The 22,634-nt window shown below is 42.2% G+C and overlaps 1 protein-coding gene across 20 annotated transcripts in view; it reads right to left on the reverse strand.

Annotated features, from left to right (window-relative positions):
• ABLIM1 (actin binding LIM protein 1) overlaps window positions 1-22,634 on the reverse strand; it is a 322,565-nt gene that overhangs the window by 188,654 nt on the left and 111,277 nt on the right. For 17 of the 20 annotated variants that reach the window (XM_043927050.1, XM_043927046.1, XM_043927045.1 and 14 more), the window contains exon 1: window positions 18,112-18,388. The exons of the other annotated variants lie outside the window; for them this stretch is intronic. In XM_043927050.1, coding sequence (XP_043782985.1) covers window positions 18,112-18,355 — 244 coding nt within the window. In that variant the 5' untranslated portion in view covers window positions 18,356-18,388. Of the gene's footprint in view, window positions 1-18,111; window positions 18,389-22,634 lie in introns of those variants that run through there. 20 annotated transcript variants of the gene reach the window in all.

Consider the following 22,634-nt stretch of genomic DNA (forward strand, 5'->3'; position numbering starts at 1 on the left):
CACATCTCTTATGTCTCCTGTATTGACAGGTGGGTTCTTAACCACTAGCACCACCTGGGAAGCCCGTGCCAATTAAGAGGTAGTTGTGAAGATGAGAAAATAAGCAACTGGATGGCGTCCACGCCCTCACTGCTCTCTTCTCTACAGAGTCATGGGTTTCCAGTGGCTTATGCATCCACAAGGCAGGAATTTCCAGACCCCTCCATTGTGGTCCCCAGGAGCCCAGGCTTCCAGATACCCCTCAAAAGCTTTGGACTCATTGGCAAAAGAGTGCTCAAAATTCTTTCTAGCAGCATCTGGCTGAAAGAAAACTTGAGAATGAGTTTGTTATTTGCTTTCTACTTAATGTTTACATCTACCAATCTCACTGCAGACATTTATGGGGCATCGACGGTACACCAGGTCCTGGCCTGGTTATACCATAGCAGGAAGAGAGAGATCACTGCTCAGGAGTCGCTTACCATCAAGTGAAGGAGATGCTTATGCACAAGGACTCAACATGCTAGGAAGGTGCTAAGACAGAAGCCGGTACCCAGGACGCAGGGCAGTGCTGAGTCCAATTTGGGGGGTCAGCGGAGGCTCCTAAGAGGAATGAAGGGGCAAGACAGGGCTGCCAAATGAACAGAGGGGGGAAGATCATTCCAAGTGGAGTCACAGGGAAAGAAGGTATCAAGATCAGTGTTCACAAGGATTAGGGAGAGCCTCAAGCTAAGGCCTCAGTGGCAGGTCATGGAAGGTTCAGAAGGCCATGCTAAGGAATTTGAACCTTTGAAGGGATGTGATGAGAGCCTCAGACCTGAGCTACCTATTTCTTTACAGATTAGGTTCAAAAGACCATGGGTACATTTCAAAGTCTGCCACGATGTGTGTCCAATCATACTGCCTCCTTCCTACAAATTGGATTGTGTTGGTGTAGGCATGTCCAGTGTTTACCAGATTGTGCCCAGGTTGTCCCTATGTTCATTCATTTTTTTAAGAAAGAGCCGACTCATTGGAAAAGACTTTGATGTTGAGAAAGATTGACGGCAGGAAGAGAAGGGGGCAACAGAGGATGAGATGGTTGGATGGCATCACCAACTCCATGGACATGAGTTTGAGCAAACTCCAGGGGATATGAAGGACAGGGAAGCCTAGCACACTGCAATCAGGGGGTCACAAAGACTTGGACATGACTTAATGACTCAACAACAACAAATATTTCCCCGAAAACTAGAATAAAATGACAGTCACACAAATAGCTTTTTGAGTAGCACAAACCATTTGGGATTGACTTATCCTCCTGTAATAATGGCTTGATGTCCACAATGAGGCTGTGAGGGTTTCATACTTTTCCAGACTCCTGAGAGCACAGTCTGCAGACCTTCAGGAAGAAAAACACTAGGGGTGCTTTAAATGCATACACCTGCTCCCATCTAAGGTATGAAGATTCAGATTTTCTGGATAAGACTTGAGCTGCACCACCAGCTCCTTAAGTAATGAAGGACCACTGATTGGCCTAGCATACTGGCCTGTATCATCGAAAGTGACTGAGCATGTAATTCACAAACATAGCTATAGCCCATGCTGCCCCATCTAAAAAGCAACCCCCATCTTCTCAGTGGGCTGAAATAATAACTGTCATGACATTCGCTGTAATCTTCATGAAAATTTATTGGTAGTGATGATTCCAAAGTTTCCTACAGTCTGACACAAATTCCTAAATGTCTGATCCCTCTTGATCCTACCCTTAGGTCTTCAATGGAGAATTCTTAGGATTTTTTCCATGTGACTATCACAGAATTGATGCCCAGCAAAGTTCTTTTCCATGAGTTCTTCAAGTAGAATAATTTTACATTTGTATCCAAAATTTCTCTGTGGTCTTTCTCAGAAGTCAATTCTGAGTTTGGATCTAAGCAACAGATTGCAGCTTAAGAAAAATCACTAATGCATGTTAGTCACTCAGTTGTGTCTGACTCTTTGCAACACTATGGACAATAGCCCGCCAGGCTTCTCTGTCCATGGGATTCTCCAAGCAAGAATACTGGAGTGGATTGCCATTTCCTTCTTCAGGAGATCTTCCCAATCTAGGGATCAAACCTTGGTCTCCTGCATTGCAGGCAGATTTTTAAGCATCTGATCCACCAGGGAAGTGTATTTAAAACTGTCCATAAATAATCCACTATAGATATTAACTGCAGCAGGAATGTAAAAATCAGTCACTTTCCAACAAGTGTACTGAAAATGATTACTGGAATTCAAAGGATCTTTTGATAGTACAGAGAGTTTCATGGATTTTAGCCTAATTTCAGGCACATGAAAAGCTCACAAGAAGTACAAAAATAGCCCTGAAGTAGTTGGGGAAAAGCCTGTTTTTCCCCCGAACAATTTACTAGTGAGTTGGCAAAAAAGTTTGTTCGGGTTTTCTATACCTTCTTATGGAAAAACCAAAGTGAACTTCTTGGCCAATCCAATATTATTAGCTTTTTCTTTTCCCCTAATATTTTCTAGGTAGAAATACAGTACTGGGAAAGAAAACTGGTCACTTACTATCATCTGAAGCTGGGATGCATTTCCAAGCAACACCCTCTTCTTCCTGGTACTTCACGTCACCAGTGGGGCTTCCCAGGTGGCACAGAGGTAAAGAATCCACCTGCCAATGCAGGGGATGCAGTTTTTGATCCCTGGGTCAAAAAGATCCACTGGAGTAGGAAATGGCAACCCACTCTAGTATTCTTGCCTGGAAAATTCCGTGGATAGAGGAGCCTGGCAGACTATAGTCCCTGGGGTTACCAAGAGTTGGACACGACTGAGAGGCTGAGCATTGCACACGCATGACATGAGTGCTTCAAATATGATGACACTGCAGTGAAGCATTTATGTGTCTATTTTTGCAAAAGGTGAGCTCTCTGAGGGACGAGATCACATGTGAATATCTGAATTCACATAGTGACAGACACAAAGTAGGCACACAACATTTGATGAATTCTAAGGAACAAATGTCACTGACTTACCACAGTAGGTCAAAATGCTGGCTAAGTGTTCATTTTTATATCAAAAAGACTGGTTTTGAAATCCCATTCAAGTAAATTAAAAGTAAATTCAGCCTCATACATAAATCAATTTAGTGGCTGCTTGAAAGTAATTGCCAAGATGCAAACCAGTAATTCACTTTGGGAGAAACAAGTTGAAAGGAACTTAACCAGGTAGCATTTTATGAAATCTCCTTTATAACTACTCCTAAATACCACCTTTCCCCCTCTTTTAACACATTTATTATTGATGTTAAATTATAGTAATTCCCAAAGTCAACCCCCAGGAAACAGTTATCTATGCCAAGCTTACTTCATACTAATTTTCTTTTCTTTCTTTTTTTACAACTTAATTTTTTATTGGTGTATAATTGCCTTACGATGTTGTGTGTTAGTTTCTGGTCTACAACAGTGTGAATCAGCTGTAAGTTAATTACCACTTTCGTTGTCATTTACAGGAAGCAGACTTCCTGGTGGCTCAGATGGTAAAGCATCTGTCTACAATGTGGGAGACCCAGGTTTGATCCCTGGGTCGGGAAGATCCCCTGGAGAAGGAAATGGCACCCCACTCCAGTACTCTTGCCTGGAAAATCCCATGGACAGAGGAGCCTGGTGGGCTACAGTCCATGGGGTCGCAAGGAGTCGGACACGACTGAGTGGCTCCACTTTATTATGTGTCAGCCACCATTCTGGTCTCTTTACAATCATTTATCACCTCATTTAATCCTCTTATTTTCTTTACACTCGAGGAAACAGGGTTGTCAGAATCCAAAGCCACGGGCTCTGCCTTTGCTTTGTTGGGTCTTCGTTTCCACAGAGGTCACAAGAGAGTCATCCTTTCCCTATGCCCAGACACACACACACACACACACACACACACACACACACACACTTTTTTTAGTCAAGATGCACTCAATGTCTATCAACTTCTTTGGCATTTCTACAAGAAAATGATGTTGCATTTTGCCTCTGTAAAATGATCTTCTCTCCTGATACCTTATCCTTTGTTGGTGTTTGGACTTCTTATGATAGAGTCTGCAGGTGAATGGCATCATCTTGGCCTCTTGGGCTCATCTTTGGCTGGGCAGGGAAAGACGTTGTACTCAGATCCACATTCTCGGGTCTTTTAGGAAGCAGTTCCGTCATCCACCCTCTCTGATCATCCTCAAGAAATAGCATTCCTGCATGCATGCTCAGTTGCTCAGTCATGTCCTATTCTTTGTGACCCTATGGACTATAGCCTGCCAGGCTTCTCTGTCCATGGGATTTTCCAAGCAAGAATACTAGGGTGGGTTGCCACCGCAGCATGCCCTAGAATGTGCATTCATCCAAAAAGTAAAATAAAAACAGTTGAGCTAGTCAAGTGCAAAATTCCCACACTTCTGGAAAGAATGAAATACATATGCCTCTACAATCTATGAAATATAAATTGTGCAGTTTCAATGATTCCACAAATGAGTTCAGTGCTCTTATATTTGCATTCAAAATGAGCAGGGTATAGCTTAAACACGAAAGGTCAAAATTCTTGTCAACAATGTAAAATTTTACTTTATTTAGGACAATATTAGGTAGAATAGAAAACACTTTGACAAGGTGAGAAAGAGTCTGTGGAATAATGGAAAAAAACTTTATGTTGTAGAACTTTTAATGGCAGGGTTTCCCAGATGACACAATGGTAAAGAATCCACCTTCCAATGCAGGAGATGTAAGAGATGTGGGTTCGATCCCTGGGTTGGGAAGATTCCCCTAGAGGAGAAAATGGCAACCCACTCCAGCATTCTTACCTGGAAAATCCCACAGATAGAGGCGCCTTGGGGGCTACTTGCCCTCACCATTCCTCATCTATCCCCTCTTTTGAGTGGGCACTGGGCAATATGACTTCATGCCTTGGCCATGGCTCACTGGATCATAAGTGGACACTGGATGAGGCAGGGGGACCCACACCTCAGCTGGCCAAGCACTTGCAAGGTATATCCTATCTTAAGAAAGAGGATCTGGGTCAATTAGGTTTTCACTTCTGAGGATCTGAACTCTGAGTCATATAGAAAAGTCCCAGGCAGAAGCCAGTATTGTATTAAGAGATAAAGTATGACCAAGCAGCAACAGGCTTCCCAGAGATACCAAGATCCTGAGGAGTTAAAGAGGAAGCCAATGGGGAGGAAAGAGACTGGGACTGAACCTATTGTCCTGGGGCAGCCTAGAATCCTATGCTTCCTGAGGCCTGGCTGCTCAGGACTTCCTGGGTTCCTGAGCCCTCCCTATGTTCTTACACACATGCATTCCTCCTTCTTTTATTTTTTATTGGGATCATTTTTAAAGTTTCTATTGAATTTGTTACAATACTGTTTCTGTTTTACACTTTGGTGTTTGGGCCACAAGGCATATAGGATCTCAGCTCCCTGACCAGGGATCAAACCTACACCCCTTGCATTGGAAGGCGAAGTCTTAACCACTGGACCACCAGGGAAGTCCCCGATTCCTCCTTCTTTTGAATGCTGGTGTCTCCTTGGCTTTCGCTTCTAAACATCAAATCTGATTCCTGGAAACATCACAGTGAGTGAGTTAACGCCCCTGGAAGCAGCTTTCCATCAGTGACTGATGGGGAGATGGTAGACAAATACCCCAGCTTCCTTGTCCCTTGGCTGGGACATCCCTGGGGTGTATCTGCACTGTCTACCAGAGTTCCCAATCAATTAAGCCTTGGCTACCCACACTGGTAGCCAGCTTGATAATTCACCTTTCCCTGGCTTCACTCCCCTGTTATTGCTTCCCGAGATCATCTTTCAAATATATGGTTTGTCCTTGAATCCGTGTCTCCAGGTCTGATTGGAGGGTGGGGGGGAGTTTCAACACAAAACAGAATCTAGGTTATCTATACTTTTATGCTTAAAAAGAAAGAAAAATTAGTCTTGATCCACTGGTTACTTTCTAGTCCTTTGCTTTAGATGGTAGAGACAGATTCTAGAACAATACCCTGAAGAGACCAAATTTGCTCATCAGACAGAATGCATGATTTTTTTCTCAAGAGAACCAGTGATTAATTAGATCATTTTTTGTACAAACACAATGAATTTATATGCACACACACTGTGCTCAAGTGCTTCTTCCTTTAAACATGTAAACAAGGCTACTAAGATTAATTCTGGTTACAGGGATCAGAACTAAGAACTGCCTCATAAATCAATATGCCCCTAAGTGCCTTTTAAGCCTGTAGGTATATTTTAGGGGGAAGGATGTGATTTATGAAATTTATCAAGCTCTGTAGGAATGAGTCATTTTATAATATTATTCTACTGTATTTCCATATATACTTGGGCTTTCATTTTAAAAATTTAAATAGTTTCACATTGCTACAATTCCACCAAAGACTGTGCTAGTACTATATGCCATATGCCACATTGGCTGTATTTCTGAAAGCAGTATAGAAGGTAGTTTTATTCCTTTCCTCCCCTCTCACCATCCCCCAGCAAGATAGAAACGCCCTGCATATGCATAGGATTTGTTGGGGTTTGGGGAGATTGGAGGGGGGACAGGAAGGGAAATATTTAGAATTTAAATTTCCCTTGGTACTGGATCTGGATCCCACAATATATTTTTCCCGTCCTGAACAAAACATACTAAGAGTGCTGAGCATTTACCAACATGCTTCATTGACTATTGGGCTTCCCTTGTGGCTCAGCTGGTGAAGAATCTGCCTGCAATGCCAGAGACCAGGGTTCAATCCCCAGGTTGGAAAGATCCCCTAGAGAAGGGAAAGGCTACCCTCTGCAGTAATCTGGCCTGGAGAATTCTATGGACTGTATAGTCCATGGGGTTGCAAAGAGTCGGAACTCGACTGAGTGACTTTAACTTTCATTGACTATTAAATTTACGCATGGAAAAAAGTAAGGAGGCTATAAAAACAGTATGAAGTCAGAGCATCATACAATTGAAGGCAAAGTGGGCAAAATTCTTTGAAGAACGAAAAGAAGTTACCACTGATTCACTAATTATGCTAAAAATATTTACTGAACATCTACAATACACAAAACTTCATAAAGCTTCATAAAGTTGACAGTGAAATATAGATCAAAGATGCCTAGATTAAGCCCTCATTGAGCTTACAGTCTAGTAAGACAAGTAGCACAAGTACTGAAATAACTTAAAAAGGAGGTAGAAAGGGATGGGAATCAGAAATACTGAGAAAATGCTATAAAGTTTTGAAAAATACTTGCCATTTAGCAAAAAAGATAAGAGAAAGTTTCAAGTATTAATAGAATGTGGTCCTCCCAAAATATAGGAGGAGTTACAGAAAGTTGGTTGAGCTCTGCATCTTTTCACCAGTTGCTATGGATAGAAAATGAACTGGACTACTCCTGGTATCCAGATAAAAGAGGAAACCAAGAAATTTGTTGAAAGTACCTATTTGCATTCTCTTTAAACTCTTAAAATAGATCAACTGAACCATGATCTATGCAAGATCAAGTTCAGTTGAAGTATTACTAAAAAAAAGTAACATCACATAGTATTTCTACCAGTGATAATATTGCAGCAATGGATGACCTCAGCAATAGGGCAGTTATTTACTAAGTAGCCAGTACCCCTGCCACTGGTTTCTTTCTTGGTTTCCTCTTTTATCTGGATACCAGGAGTAGTCCTGGTATCCAGGGCTAGCTACCAAGTGCAGCCCTTGCAGATTTGGAGCCTCGCTTCAAGGACAAGTCTGGCCCAAGGAAAAGGTAACAGATGAACCTATGCAGCTGCATACTAGGATCACATGATAGCATTTCAGGGAAAACAGTGATAGGAAACAGAACTGGGAATTGTCCTGCACAAAGAGCAAATGCTAAATAGCCTAGAATATTCTAGTGAAGTCAAAAATGACCTGACAGCATGATCTGGGGCGAGCCAGGCAGAAAGGGAGAAAGCTGGTTGCTGGCAGTGGCTCTAACTATTTTAATTTAATAACTATTTTAACCATTTTATTTTAATTTTCTTCCCATCTTTATCTCTGGGGGCCTCTTTTGTGTCATGAGAATTCTCCCTTTCCACTGCACCACATGCAAACCTCTGTGAGTGGGATTTTTCTGGGCACTGTGAGTCAGAACATCTCTGACATCCTCTGATTCATTTCAGTTGCTATCTATGGCTACAGAACTTGGAGGAGGAAAGATCTTTTAACAGTAACCAAACAAAATTTAGAGGCTATCCTAAGGCACCTGCAGAGGAATAACAAAACCAGCTAACTAATGTCATCGAGTAATGAGCCCATCTTCCTTTACCTAATGTGTTTGCAGACCTTTGAGTTATAGGGATAGGATCTTACCTGGTGGCCCAGTAGCTAAGACTCTGTGTTCCCAATGCAGGGGGACCAGGGTTCTATCCCTGGTCAAGGAACTAGATCCCACATGCTGCAACTAAGAGTTCCTGTGCCACAACTAAAGATCCTATATGCCACAATTAAGACACAGCACAGCCAAATACGTAAGTAAACATTAAAAAAATTGTAGGGATATACAAGGTTTTGAAGATTAAGGTACAGGGTACAAACAGGTATGAATGTAAAAATGAGATTTTTCACTAGAGAAAACTGGTTATTTCATATTTGGGGGAAAATTCTGACTTAATTTGAAATTATGTTAAGGGCAATTTTAATCAAAATAGTGTTTTCCCACTGGGGAAAAACAGTCTGACAGTTCCTCAAAAAGTTAAACACAGAGTTAACAGGGACTTCCCTGGCGGTCCAGTGGTTAAGACTCTCTGCTCCCAGTGCAGGCTGCACGGGTTTGATCCCTGGTCAGGGAACTAAGATCCTGCATTTCACATGACATGGATCAACATGGATCCAAACAAGCAACAACAACAACAACAACAGCGATAACATATGACCCAGCAATTCCACTCGTGCGTATTCTAAGAAAAGGGAAAACATACGTCTTATGTCCATACAAAAAGTTGCATACATGTGTTCATACCAGCATTATTCATAATACCCGAGAGCAGAAACAACCCAATGTCCATCAGCTGATGAATAAATACAGTGTGGTATATCCATACAATGGAATGTTGCTCATCCACAAAAAGGAATGAAGTAGTGATACATGCTACAACATCAGTGAACTGTGAAAACATTATGCTAAGCGAAAGCAGCCACAGTACAAAAGGTCACTTGCTATGTAATTCCAATTATAAGAAATGTCCAGAATAGGCAAATCCAGAGAGACAGAAAATAGACCAGGAGTTCCCAAGGGCTGGAGAGCGTTGGTAACAGGGGTGACTGCTAATGGTTACAGGGTCATTTTTTGGGGCGATGAAATTAGGTGGTGGTGATGTTTGTACAACTTTGTGAATATACTAAATACCGCAGAATTGTACATGATATAATGGTATATTTTTATGGCATGTGAATTACATCAATTTTTAAATGTATGAAATATGTTTATTCACCAAGCACAGAATATATTATATACTACAGAAACAAAGCCCGCTAAAACCATTTTCTTGCAAATAAGAACTTGGCAAAGAGAGATACACAGACAGACAGATAGAACCAAGCATGTTGTTGTTCAGTCGCTAAGTCGTGTACAATTCTTTGTGACCCCATGGATTGTAGCCCACCAGGTTCCTCTGTCCATACAATTTCCCAGGCAAGGATACTGGAGTGGGTTGCCAAGCATAAGAGTGCATAAAGGTGTAAATACTTTTCCATAAATGGGCATTTGTGTGATACTCCCCAAAGAAGGGACGTCTTGAGAAGATTCAAAGGAAAGTTTCACCTGAGGTGAATCTCAAACTAAACTAAGACAATTTTTGGTAACCCATTGGTCTTCTCTTTTGTAGTGTTAAGCAGAGAGAAAGAAGGCCAGTTCTTCACTTAATTCCACCGCTAATTATCTAACAGACCTGGCGAAAGTCATTTCACTTCTCTGGACCTCAGTCTCCCACTCCCGGAAGGAAGATGTTGATGTCAAACTTTTATTTCCATATTTAGGAAACATCTAGAATTCTAAGGCATACCATAGTCCTTCTAGAGTTCTGACATATTAGTTTGAAGGGTCCATGAATTCTGATTCTACAGAGGATTTCTCCAACGTGTTAAGTGTGGTACCTTCTGGAAGTACAGAAAGAAATCACCACTCTCCTGGCTACATCAAGAACAGTAAGCAGACTATGCAGCTGCCTTCCTATTTGGCTGCCTTCATTATGCATCCAAGGGTCATTCCAGATTCATGGCTGATTTACCAAGGTAACAGGCATCTACAATGATAAACACTGGGTCCTACCCCAGATTCACTAGGATCAAATGATGCTTAATCAGGGGTTTCTATGAAGGCAGGCCACTCTTAGGAAGAATCAAAAAAATTTTTAAGCCAGGAAAAAATATCTGAATACTAAACAATAAAACAGATTTTCTTATTCTCTGACTTCAAATAAAATCAGTTTTTAAGTATATATAATTAAAACTAATGGGAGCATTTCAGCATATTCAGTTACTCAAGGAAGCAAATTAGATGGGAACATTTTCCTGTGAAAATAAGTTACTCATCCACATTCCTAGACCTAAAAACTAAATAAATAGAATCAAAGAAACACATCAAAACATTAAGGCTAGACCAAGCAGAGAGAGGCAGTGAATAAAGTGAAAAATGTCTTCTATCTTTATTCTTTTTAATCTCATTTCATTGGGATATTTTCTTTCTACTTATACTCTGGGTATGTCTATTTTGCAGCTCAAATCCTACTTTCTATTTCCCTGGCCACCCCCAGGTCCAGGTTATCTTGCCTTGCTTGGAAAACTAATTGCATTTGTTACCTAAGACTTTATTTTGCTTCTCCCACATTTTGAGCAGGAGAGAAGAGGAAAGAGGGAAAAAGTTCTTGAGAAGCTACTAATGCTAGTTTATCCTCTTCTTTCATATTTCTATTTTATTTTAGTCCTCACACCATTACAGCTATGTAGGTAGTATTATCCACATTTGACAAGGGATAAAACTAAGGCTCAAAAACATCAAGTATTGCGTCCAAGTCACAACATCTAAAACAAGCGGTGCTGGACTTTGAACTGGCAGGGTGGCCTGACCCCACAGCCCCGGAACTTGCAGTCACTGCACCAAACTGCTTCTTCTGGCCTCAGCTACTTGAAGGGAGGGGATAATTTTATGCCCGCTGTATTCTAACATAGTGATTTGATTTCTACAAGCATCAATTTATTCCTTTACTCATATACTTAACAGTCTTTTTCCATGCCAGGTACTATCATAGAGTAAAAATAGAAATGCGGCTCCCTCCACACTCTCAGAGAGGACCTCACAGTCTGCTAAATAAGACAGGCCTATAAACAGGCAGCTCTAACAGAGCTCTCACAGAGTTTACGCCTGGGATACTGTACATCCCAGAGAGGATGAGGCAAGAGGTAAGACAAGCCTTCCCAGAGGAGGAACAGCTTAAAGCAAACTCCACCTGAGAGTCAGAGGAACCAGGAAGGCTACACTAGGCAGCAGAACATAACACAGTGAGACCCAAGGTGAAAATTTTGGCCCTTGAGACGTCTGTGACAAAGACATCTGCTGTGAGTGTTGTTGGGGGTGGGGTAATGGTTGAACGTGGTAGAAAGGCAGGCTCTGACCATCAAGGGCTTGAAACTCTGATTCTGGGAAATATGATTAAACTAATGGAACAAGAGCTTTGGGAAGTTAACAGGGGTTATAGATAACTATAAATTAACAAAAAAATGCTGGCTGTCTAACACTTTGCATGCATGCTAAGTCGCTTCAGTCAAGTCCGACTCTGCAACCCCATGGACTGTGTCGCCTGCCATGCTCCTCTGTCCATGGGATCCTCCAGGCAAGAATACTGGAGTGGATTGTCATTTCCCCCTCCAGGGGATCTTCCCAACCCAGGGATGGAACCTGCATTACAGACAGAACTCCTGCAGCCCGGGTGTTACAGACAGACTCTTAACTGCTGAGCCAGTGGGGAAGCCCTGTCTAATGATTTACCACAGATTAACAGCTGAAAACCTAATCTCTCCTTCCATGCCCACGCAAGATTTAGAAGAAACCGCTCATTATCCTTTCCCACCTCAAGAGACTAGGGAACCACTTCCCATCAACAAACGACGAGGCCCTGGTGGCCGGGTGTGATGGAGGGACTGAGCCCATGACTGAGGGCATCGCCTTGCCAACGCCAGGTTCCTGTCACTGCCCGTGTCCAGACAGCCACTCGTGTAGCTGGCAGCGAGGACAGCAGGGCTGACGGGAGGAACCAGATACTGCTCCTTGTCACATCTTATGGGAAACATCATTTTTCATGGCCAGAAGTCAAACACCTCTCTCAGATTCAAGGTGGGGTGGGTACGGGTCTTCACCATTGAGTCAGATTTGCCAAGTATTTAAAACATTTTTCCCAAAGACCATCTCAATAACACCAGGAAGAGGCAATAGAAAAGCCCCACGGAGCTTTGGGAGGAACACTCCTCAAACTGTGGACAACAAAGTCCCTTTTTAGCCTTTGACAGTGCCCGAGATCTTCCCCTGGCCCTTTGAAATCAATGTCTGATCCATGGGGACGACAGCAAATGGGATGAAAGGGACATGAAAAGAAAGTCAGAGAACCACATGAGTTACCTGCCACGAACATATAACAGAACAGGAAACGACAATGTATTAATCGCTTATGATGTTCTCTCAGTTACACGGTCAATCTCAGTATACTGGAGTGGGTAGCCTTTCCCTTCTCCAGGGGATCTTCCCAACTCAGGGAGAGAACGAAGGTCTTCTGCATTGCAGGCAGATTCTTTACCAGCTGAGCCACAAGGGAAGCCCTTTAGGGAGACAGACCATTCCAAATGAAGACAATCCCTAAGAGCGGTACAGAAGATAATAGGGGGGACATAGCAGGTCCCTGATCCAGAGCAAAATCCCCTTCTATTTTAGGGGATATGAACTGCTTTACCAGGGAGGGGACTGTTTTGGTCAATTCTGTTTTGGTCACTGGTATTCAGTCCAGAACTTTCTGCTTTGGGATGTAGACTCAGCTGACAACATAATCATTGAATCCTTTCATTATAACCTTAGGGCTTTTGATAATGGTGCTAGTCTCTTCTTGTTTGTTTGCTGAGAAGGTAATTGCCCTAAATATTCCTCTTTCATTTGTAGTGGACCCAAAAGCTCAGGAGGTCAGAGAAAAACACAGGTTCAGAAACTTACTCTAAGTTCCCACTGGAAGGTGAGGAAAAATGAACTAGGAAAAAGAAATGCTTGCTAAATTTCCTGGAAAAGTCACTTTATTTGATAAGAGTATCTTCATATCTGAGTTATTAAAGTACTTCATCAGCACCATTATTTACAAAATTTAACTGTGCCAATGATTAGCAATTTCTATGGACGACCTGACCTTAAGCTCCCAGGTTGAGGCTTTACAGGAGCATGGTTTAAGACCATGAACCTGTGTGTCAGGCCAACCTGAGTCCAAATCTAGCTCTTTCACTTAGTACCTACGTGACTTTTAGCACGTTTCTTAACTGCATATGCCTCACTCTCCTCATCTGTAAAATGAAAGTAGTACTTACTTTGTTGAGTTTTTAAGAATGTTAAATGGGGAAAGTTATAAAGCACTTGGCACAATGTCGGACACTAGCAGGCCCTCAATGAATGACCCTGGTTCTAGAATGGTATGGCAGCCATGATCAGAGATACAATCAGATCCACATGTAGAAGCTATTTTTCACGTTCACTGTGTCTACACATCCAGGTTCTTGCCAATTCCTTTCCTGTTCTGAAATGGGGAAAACAGTTCCTTCTCTAGTGACTTCCGGGGGTTGTTTTGAGCATGACAAAGGAGAGAGACACATAGGTGGAGCCCGAACAGCTCAAAACAGGAGGGAGTACCAGACAAAAACAGGAAGTTGCGGCATCTTGAGGTCCTTCTGGCAGCTGCAGGAGCCTCTGCCAAATATCCCTGAGTGTCCTGTCAGGAGCCGCCCCTGAGCATTGTGGGGTTTTGCACACAGGAACACATAAAACTACAGGAGGAGGGGCTTCCTTCAAGCACCTGTCCTAAACAGGATACTCCAAACTCACATAGTGGCTTCCTGGGAACCCCACTTCCTGTGCTGTGTATATACTCCTGGGCCCCAGCACCACTGGAAACTGGACTTCTACTGGTTTCCAGCCATGGAAGACAAACAATAGAAACCATTGCTTTCAAAATAAAGAGTGATTTTATTGTACTTTTACTATAGTTAAAATTTAGTGGGAGCTTGTGTGTGTCACTATAGCAAACACCTCTGATGTGCATGTTCTCATTTAATCCTTATAATCAATGCTGCCCTTAGACTCAAGCAAGCACAGGCCCTGGCCCTAAACCATACCTTCCTCAGAAATGTCTAATTCCCCATCATGAAGCTGCAGAACCAACACTGGAACTGGAATTATTATTATATAAACAATAAACATCTTTATGTTTAAAAAAAACTAAGTCCCTAGAGAATGAACTTATGGTTGCTGGGTTTGAGGGGAAAATGGAGGAAAGGAACAGTTAGGGAGTTTGGAACAGACACATATGCACTGCCAAATTTAAAATGGATAACCAAAAAGAACCTACTGTATAGCACATGGAACTCTGCTCAATGTTATGTGGCAACCTGGATGGGATGGGAGTTTGGGGGACAATATATAAATGTATATGTATGGTTTAGTCCTTTTACTGTTCATCTGAAACTATCACTGCATTGTTATAGGCTATATCCCAATACAGGGGCTTCCTTGGTGGTTCGGCTGGTAAAGAACTTGCCTGCCAATGCAGGAGACACAAGAGACACGGGTTTGATCCTTTCCCTTGGAAAGATTCCCTGGAGAAGGAAATAGCAACCCACTCCAGTATTCTTGCCTGGGAAGATCCATGGACAGAGGAGCCCAGTAGGCAACAGTCCATAGGGTCACAAAGCGTTGGACATGACTGAATGCACATGCACACACATACCCCAATACAAAATAAAAAGTTTTTTAAATATAAAGAGATAGGAGGAAAAATGTATCTAAGTCTCTTCCTGGTGCCTGGGACCAGCTGGGGCCAGCACTACTATCCAGGCAGGGCAGTCCAGCCTCCTCTTTGGAGCTCTCTCTGATGATCCTCTGTGTCCCTCCCATGCTGGGCAGGGGGTTGACCAGATGTCTAGAGGCACTCTAGCCAACCAGAGCTATGGAGTCAGCTCAATTCCAGGAGGGGAATTTGGTGAACAATCACTCTCTGAGGCTGGCATGGTGTTTCTTTACCATGATTGAGCAGGGTTGGACTGCTGACCCATTGACTTGGGGGTGACTAAAATTGTTTATATAAACAGGGTCTCCACAAAAACTATTTGCCCAGGAACTCATATGCCCTGGGGATGGACCTGCTCATAGCAATCATGTGAAGTGCACATTCCGCTGCATACCTTACAGATGGGGAAACTGTCACTTGGAGACATTAATTTCCCAAAAACAACACATTGAATAAGTTGAAGAGTTGAAACTCAAATTCTGAAATGTCCAATCCCAAAGCCACACACTGAACTAATTCCCCAGATTTCTTTATCTGCCCCCAATAGGATACCAATACCCTAGAGAAGGTTAGATTTTCCTTTATCCAGGCTCTCTTTGATACTTTTTATTCTGTTGTTCCCCTGTGATTGAAACTACTGACAAGCTATTGTCCAGCACACTCTCCTTTAGCCACAGGTTACCTGGTCTCCTCCTGACTTCCTGCCTTCTCTACTGGCAGACCTTATCTCTTTCATGAGCATCAACAGCTCATTCCAGAAACATTTTATTTGAATCTCTTTTAGTAGAGTCACTGAACAGAAGCACCAAATTCATTCGTAATTGTTAGCTCCAGAGGAAAGCTACATGTTTTGTTTTTACCCCTAATTGATGAATTAACCTTTCTAATTCAATAAAGGGACTGTAGGTATCCACCAGCATGGGAATCCAATATTTAAGAGAGGTGCCCTAAACTAGTGCAATATGCATGGTCAGCTGGCTCTGAACCAATTTCTCCTAGATTGGCCTGTAAGAGACCTGAGGGCAGAAGTCATGGTTTCCCTATCCCTACTCCTTGCTTCCCTGAAAAGGATGAGCCTGGAGTAGTGAAATCAAGACTGTTAAAGAGTGAGAGAGTCAAAGAGCTGTCAGTATCTGTCAGATCAGTATCCTATCCTGCCTTAACACTGACTTCTTAGCCAGCCTCTCGGTGAATTGCATGATGTATGAACTGTATCTCAATTTGTTGTTGTTCAGTCACTCAATCGTGTCTGACTCTTTGCAACCCCATGGACTGTAGCACGCCAGGCTTCCCTGTCCTTCACTATCTTCAGGAGTTTACTCAAACTCATGTCCATTGAGTCAATGATGCCATCCAACCATCTCATCCTCTGTTGTCCCTTTATCGTCCTGCCTTCAATCTTTCCCAGCATCAGGGTCTTTTCCAATGAGTCAGTTCTTCACATCAGGTGGCCCAAGTATTGGAGCTTCAGCTTCAGCATCAATCCTTCCAGTGAATATTCAGGACTGATTTCCTTTAGGATGGACTGGTTTGATCTCCTTGCAGTCCAAGGGACTCTCAAGAGTCTTTTCCAACACCACAGTTCAAAAGCATCAATTCTTCAGTGCTCAGTCTTCTTTATGGTTCAACTCTCACATCCATAGATGACTACTGGAAAAACCATAGCTTTGACTAGACAGACCTTTGTCAGCAAAGCAATGCCTCTGATTTTTAATATACTGTCTAGGTTTGTCATAGCTTTCCTTCCAAGGAACAAGAATCTCAATAAAGCTCAATAAAGCATCTCAATATCTCAATAAAGCTGTTCAAAAATTAATTGAAAACAGAACACCCTAGTATTGGTTAACTTCCTTCCCTGACCTAGCCTTAATCCAATCCTACCATCCTCTCTAGCAAAGAATTATCAGGTATATATTCTGTTTTCTTGCTCTTTGAGGTCATCTTGACATGTTTATAGGGACCATGTCTAATAGCCTTCTGCTTCCTATACAAATTCTAGTAATGATTTTGACAAGGAGTGAGCACTTGGGTAGGTGTCATCTTCTCAATAAAGAAATCATAATTTCCAAGTCTGAGAACTCTTAAGTGTAATAACTCTTGTCCTCAGACTGGGCTTTCTCAACTTCTTTCCCAGGCCGATGGATGAGCGACCACTTTCTAATAAGCTTCACTGAAAAGAAGCCTCAACAAGTTCTCTCAACATTTTGCATCCTTTCTTTTTCTTTTATACCTAAGGCAGTTAACATAATTTAGACCTCAACTTCACTTAGGTCCTATTTTACTAGTAGTAATCTGTTGCCTTGACTATTTCTTTTCCATTCATTCTGTATTATATGAAAGAAAATCATCTCTCAATAAAGAGATTTCTTTTCCAACTCTTTGAAACCTGATGGACTGTGTAGCCTGCCAGTCTCCTCTGCCCATGGAATTCTCCAGGCAAGAATACTGCAGCAGGTTACTATTTCCTATTCCAAGGGATCTTTCCAACCCAAGGGATTGAACCCACATCTCTCACATCTCTTACCTTGGCAGCTGGATTCTTTACCACTGTGCCACCTGGGAAGCCCCCTTTTCCATCACACTTCCTGTTATAGACTGTTATTAGTACAAAGAGCTGAGTCATTGGAAAAGACCCTGATGCTGGGAAAGACTGAGGGCAGGAGGAGAAGGGGACGACAGAGGATGAGATGGTTGGATGGTACCGCTGACTCAGTGGACATGAGTTTGAGCAAATTCCAGGAGCTAGTGAAGGACAGGGAAGCCTGGCATGCTGCAGTTCATGGGGTCACAAAGACTCGGACATGACTGAGTAACTGAACTACAACAAACTACCAAGTTTGGAAAGAGACATATTTATTACTGAGATCATAAAATCACCGACGAAAATACCCTCAGAATTTAGTTCCATGACTGTACTTATGTTACACTCTCCATTCTTCCCACCCTCACCCCATTAATTATATATCCAGGATAGTGTTCCTTTTGAAGAATACATAATGGAAGAATGGTTCTAGACCGTACTGTATTACTTATGCCAAACACAAAACAAAGAGCTGTGTCCAGAGTGGACTCTTTTACTTACCAAGAGGATCAAGATTGCTCAACAAGTGCTCAAACGTGCATCGGACATCAGGAGGCAGATACAGCAAATGAGTGATAGTGGCCCGCCTGTGAGCGGGGGCGGGGCTCCCAGGGAAACTCACATCCTCGACAACCAGTCTCCTTTTGTACGAGCCCCTGCTGCTGGTTTTCTCCGACGAGGTGGCTTTGCCTTTCCCCGAGTTGCACAATTTCCCCAGAGACTTTAAACCAAGGAAACAAGGCATCTTGGCACAGATTGCAAAGAAATGAGAAATAGATACCAGGCTCCCAAGAAGCTGTGCTTCTCCACCACTCTCCTGACTCCTTATTGTTTCTTTCCTCTCACTGCCCAGCAAAGAAGATTAAGGAAGATGTATTTAAGTGATTACCTTCAAGGGCTTAGGTACAGCTCTGTATACACAGATGATCAGGTTAAAAAAAAAAAAATGACTACCAGGAACTCAAGACTATGTTAGTCTGAGACACGAATGAATATTTAAAAATCGGATTAATATCCAGAGCAAGAGAAAGGCCATAGCTTCAATAGCAAAAAGGATTCACCCACAGACATTCCTAGGATATTCAATATCATCTGGTAAGAGTGCTGCGAATAGGTATATCTATTGATATGAATCTAAAAATACATATCAGAAAAAATTCAGGATAATAACTCCAAGTTCTCTCGTGTTTCAGCTCTCATGGAGGAGAGAGCTCAGGAAAAGTTCTTCAGCTGCAACTAATAGCCAAGCTAGCTCCAGGCCACAGTAAATAATCCTTCTCATTTTCTACAGGGAAACTCCTCCCCTCCCCCTGGTGTCATGAAAATCCTTCAGCCTCCTTCCATTAATCCAGTGGTAATAATATCCTTTTTTTTTTGTTTGTTTGTTTGTTTTTTTTTGGTAATAATATTCTTAACATTGTTTCACATGTTTTCTGCTACTGCAGAATCTCTAGCAGAATCACATGATGAGAGAAAATTACCATGAGGGTGGCTGCATGAATTAATAAAGTTATAAGCGAGCAGCAGCAAAATGCAATTAGGCTGCTGATTACAAAGCAGCAAAGGTACAAACCCTGATAATGAGTATTTACCCTTGACATCACTCAGTCGGGTTAATAAGCACATGTGACCTTCCATACCACACAAGAGTCACAAGTCAGCATGAATAAAACCACACTCCTCCTGTTGTTGGGATATTATATTCTAATAGCATTTTCTTTTCAATAAAACCCTTACACACTTTAAACAGGATAGAATTATAGAGCTGGAAGGGTCTTCAAAGATAAGCTATTCCAATGGTTCACAAATATCACTGCACGCAAGAATTTTCTCTAGAACTTCTGAAAAATACAGAGACTGGGGCACCAGCTCAGACCTCTAAATGAGATTCTTTGCAGGCGAGGCCCAGTATTACTCAAAATTCCCCAGATCAGGACCGACATTCAGAAAACAGGGATCTTCTCCAGCCCTTTAATTTTAAGGTGCAGAAGGTAAGCCTTAAGGATGCTAACTGGCTTTCCCAGGACAACACAGCACACCCAGGATGGAGTCAGGTCTCCTGACTCCTAAGCTATAACTGTTTCTATCACCGGCATCAGGTCTTTCCATAAAGCTATAGAGGGATGAAGCAGAGAAAAGAATTATTTGCTTCTTTTATTGAGGAGAGTGAAAAAGCTGCCTTGAAACTCAACATTAAAAAAAAAAAAAGATCATGGCATCTGGACCCATCACTTCATGGCAAAGATATGAGGAAAAAGTGGAAGCATTGGCAGATTTTATTTTCTTGGGCTCCAAAATCACACAGCAGATGGTGACTGCAGCCACAAAATTAAAAGACGCTTGCTCCTTGGAAGGAAACCTATGACAAACCTAGACAGTATAATAAATAGTAGAGACATTACTTTGCTGACAAAGGTCCATATACTCAAAGCTATGGTTTTTCCAGTAGTTAGGCATGGATGTGAGAGTTGGACCATAAAGAAGGCTGAGTGCTAAAGAACTGATGTTTTCAAGTTGTGGTGTTGGAGAAGACTCTGAGAGTTCCTTGTACAGCAAGGAGATCAAACCAGTCAATCCTAAAGGAAATCAACCCTGAATATTCATTGGAAAGACTGATGCTGAAGCTGAAGTTCCAATACTTTGGCCACCTGATGCAAAGAACCGACTCACTGGAAAAGCTCCTGATGCTGGGAAAGATTGGAAAGGAGAAGGGGGCGCTCGGAAAGTGAGATGGTTAGATAGCATCATCAACTCAATGGATATGAATTACAGCAAACTCCAGGCGATGGTGGAGGATAGAGGAGCCTGGCGTGCTGCAGTCCATGGGATCTCAAAAAGTTGGACACAACTTAGCAACTGAATAACAATCTTTAATGCAGGATTTGGCAACAGAGTTCAAGAACCAGAGAATTCAAATTTGCTAGAATGATTCTAAGCCAATGGGAAGCACAGTGGGAGTAGAGATACAGACTGCCCCAGAGGCATCCAGATTGGGCTGGAGATATAGAGGGTGGAAGTGTGGAAGTTTCTGGTACCGTAGTCACATGGTGAAATTTCTCTTCTCAAATTTGGAGAATTAAGACCTATATCAACATTGCCCCCAGAAAAAAATCCTTCCAAGGTCTTCCTCTAAAAACAGTATTCAAAGTAGGTAAAACTGGGTGTGCTTCCCTGCTGGCTCAGCGGTAAAGAATCCACCTGTAATGCAGGAGATGTGGATTCAATCCCTGGGTTGGGAAGATCCCCTGGAGAAGGAAATGGCTGGCTACCCATTCCAGTATTCTTGGGCTTCCCTGGAGGCTCAGACAGTAAAGAATCCACCTGCAATACAGAAGACCTGGGTTTGATCCCTGAGTAGGGAAGATCCCCTGGAGGAGGAAATGGCAACCCCCTCCAGTATTCTTGCCTGGAGAATCCCATGGACAGGGTCTCCTGGAGGATTACAGTCCATGGGGTCACAAAGAATCAGACACGACTGAGTGACTAAATGACAACAAAACAAGCTGTATTTGTTCTATTTCTTGCTTGTTTATTTCAAAGAGCCTTAGGATGTACAATTAAGATATTTTATCAAATGTTTCCCAAGTGTGGTTCCTAAACCAATCTGTTTAAAACACAGATGCCTGAGGCCCTGTAGACTTACTAGGTTCTTTTATGTTTTTCTAATAAACATACTAGTGTCAGAACCTCGGCCCTAAACCATTAATTCCTTCTTCCTGTGGTTAGTTTCCTAAAGGACTGTTCTTCGCAAACTGAGAACCTGAGAAGATCTATCTGCTTACATGTTTGTTCACACGGTCCATTTGTGAAGCATGTATACACGCTTATATAGAGAAGCCAGACATAGTCACTCAAAACATAGGCTCTAGGATACACTAATGATTCACAAACATAGACTTTAGACAGATTATTATTATTATTATTTTTAATCCAGCATCTCTCGATGGCAAAAGCATAACTATTTTATAACAAAGCTGTCCTGCCTTCTTGGTCCCTAAATTTGTCAAGCATTGCCCACTAAGACGAATTCTGTAGCACTGACTTCATCTCAATGCTTAGCTGTTGTACCAGCAGAATCTAGTCAGGCCACTCCTAAATTTTTGGACAAATTTATAGATCCATATATGTAGTTAAAAAGCGGCTATGTTCTGACAGACTATACAAGGGGGAAAAAATTAAATTCTTCTTCAATAAAAGGATTATATATAAGAAGTTTTATCTACTTAATGAATTTTAGATCAGGATGAATCATAAAGAAGGCTGATGAGAATACCAGAGGTTTGTTTGCTCTTAAAGACAGTCTGATTACATGTAAATGTGAGGTGCTGACTTATTTTTCAGGTGGTGGAGAGAGAAGAATTCAGATGCTGGCTGCTTGGGGGTTGGGGCCAGCAATGACAGTGGGCACCCAGGAGCTACATTCTACTTTGTCCAGTGCCTAGAGTTCTTAGCTTAACCTCTTCCATGTAGCTCATTGTAAACACCCAGCAGAGGCCACACCTCCAATATTAAAAATATTTTTTTCATTGCAACCCACCTGACAGCCAAGAAAACATAATATAGAGAAGATCCTTAAAGAAGCACCAGTGGACCTATGTCTTCCATTGCTGTACCAACATCAGCCTCTTGCCACAGTTCATGTCAAATTACAGTCATGGCATTTACAAAGGAGTGGAGTGGTTTCTGGGACAGTTCATGTGGCTATAAAAGAAGGTATCACAAGGCACTACACTGCGAAGCTAATATTAACTACGAATGCATACTTTGTTTGGGTGGCCTGCATATCTTATCAGACAGGCATTCCCCTCACTGCTAGCAACAGTTCCACTGCATCTAAACAAGCCTTTCTTTCTATGATAAGCAATGAAAAGAAACTGTCAGTGGCAGAATTAACCAAGAGCCTCAACCCAGCCCTGAGAGACCCTGGGCATTCTGCCTTTATACACTGTAGAACCTCAATAATGAGATGAACCCCAACCTCAAAGCCAAGCACTTTGGGGGTTACACAGTGCTTAGAGGACAGA

The sequence above is a fragment of the Cervus elaphus genome, chromosome 15 (genome assembly GCF_910594005.1).
Source record: "Cervus elaphus chromosome 15, mCerEla1.1, whole genome shotgun sequence".
Taxonomy (NCBI): domain Eukaryota; kingdom Metazoa; phylum Chordata; class Mammalia; order Artiodactyla; family Cervidae; genus Cervus; species Cervus elaphus.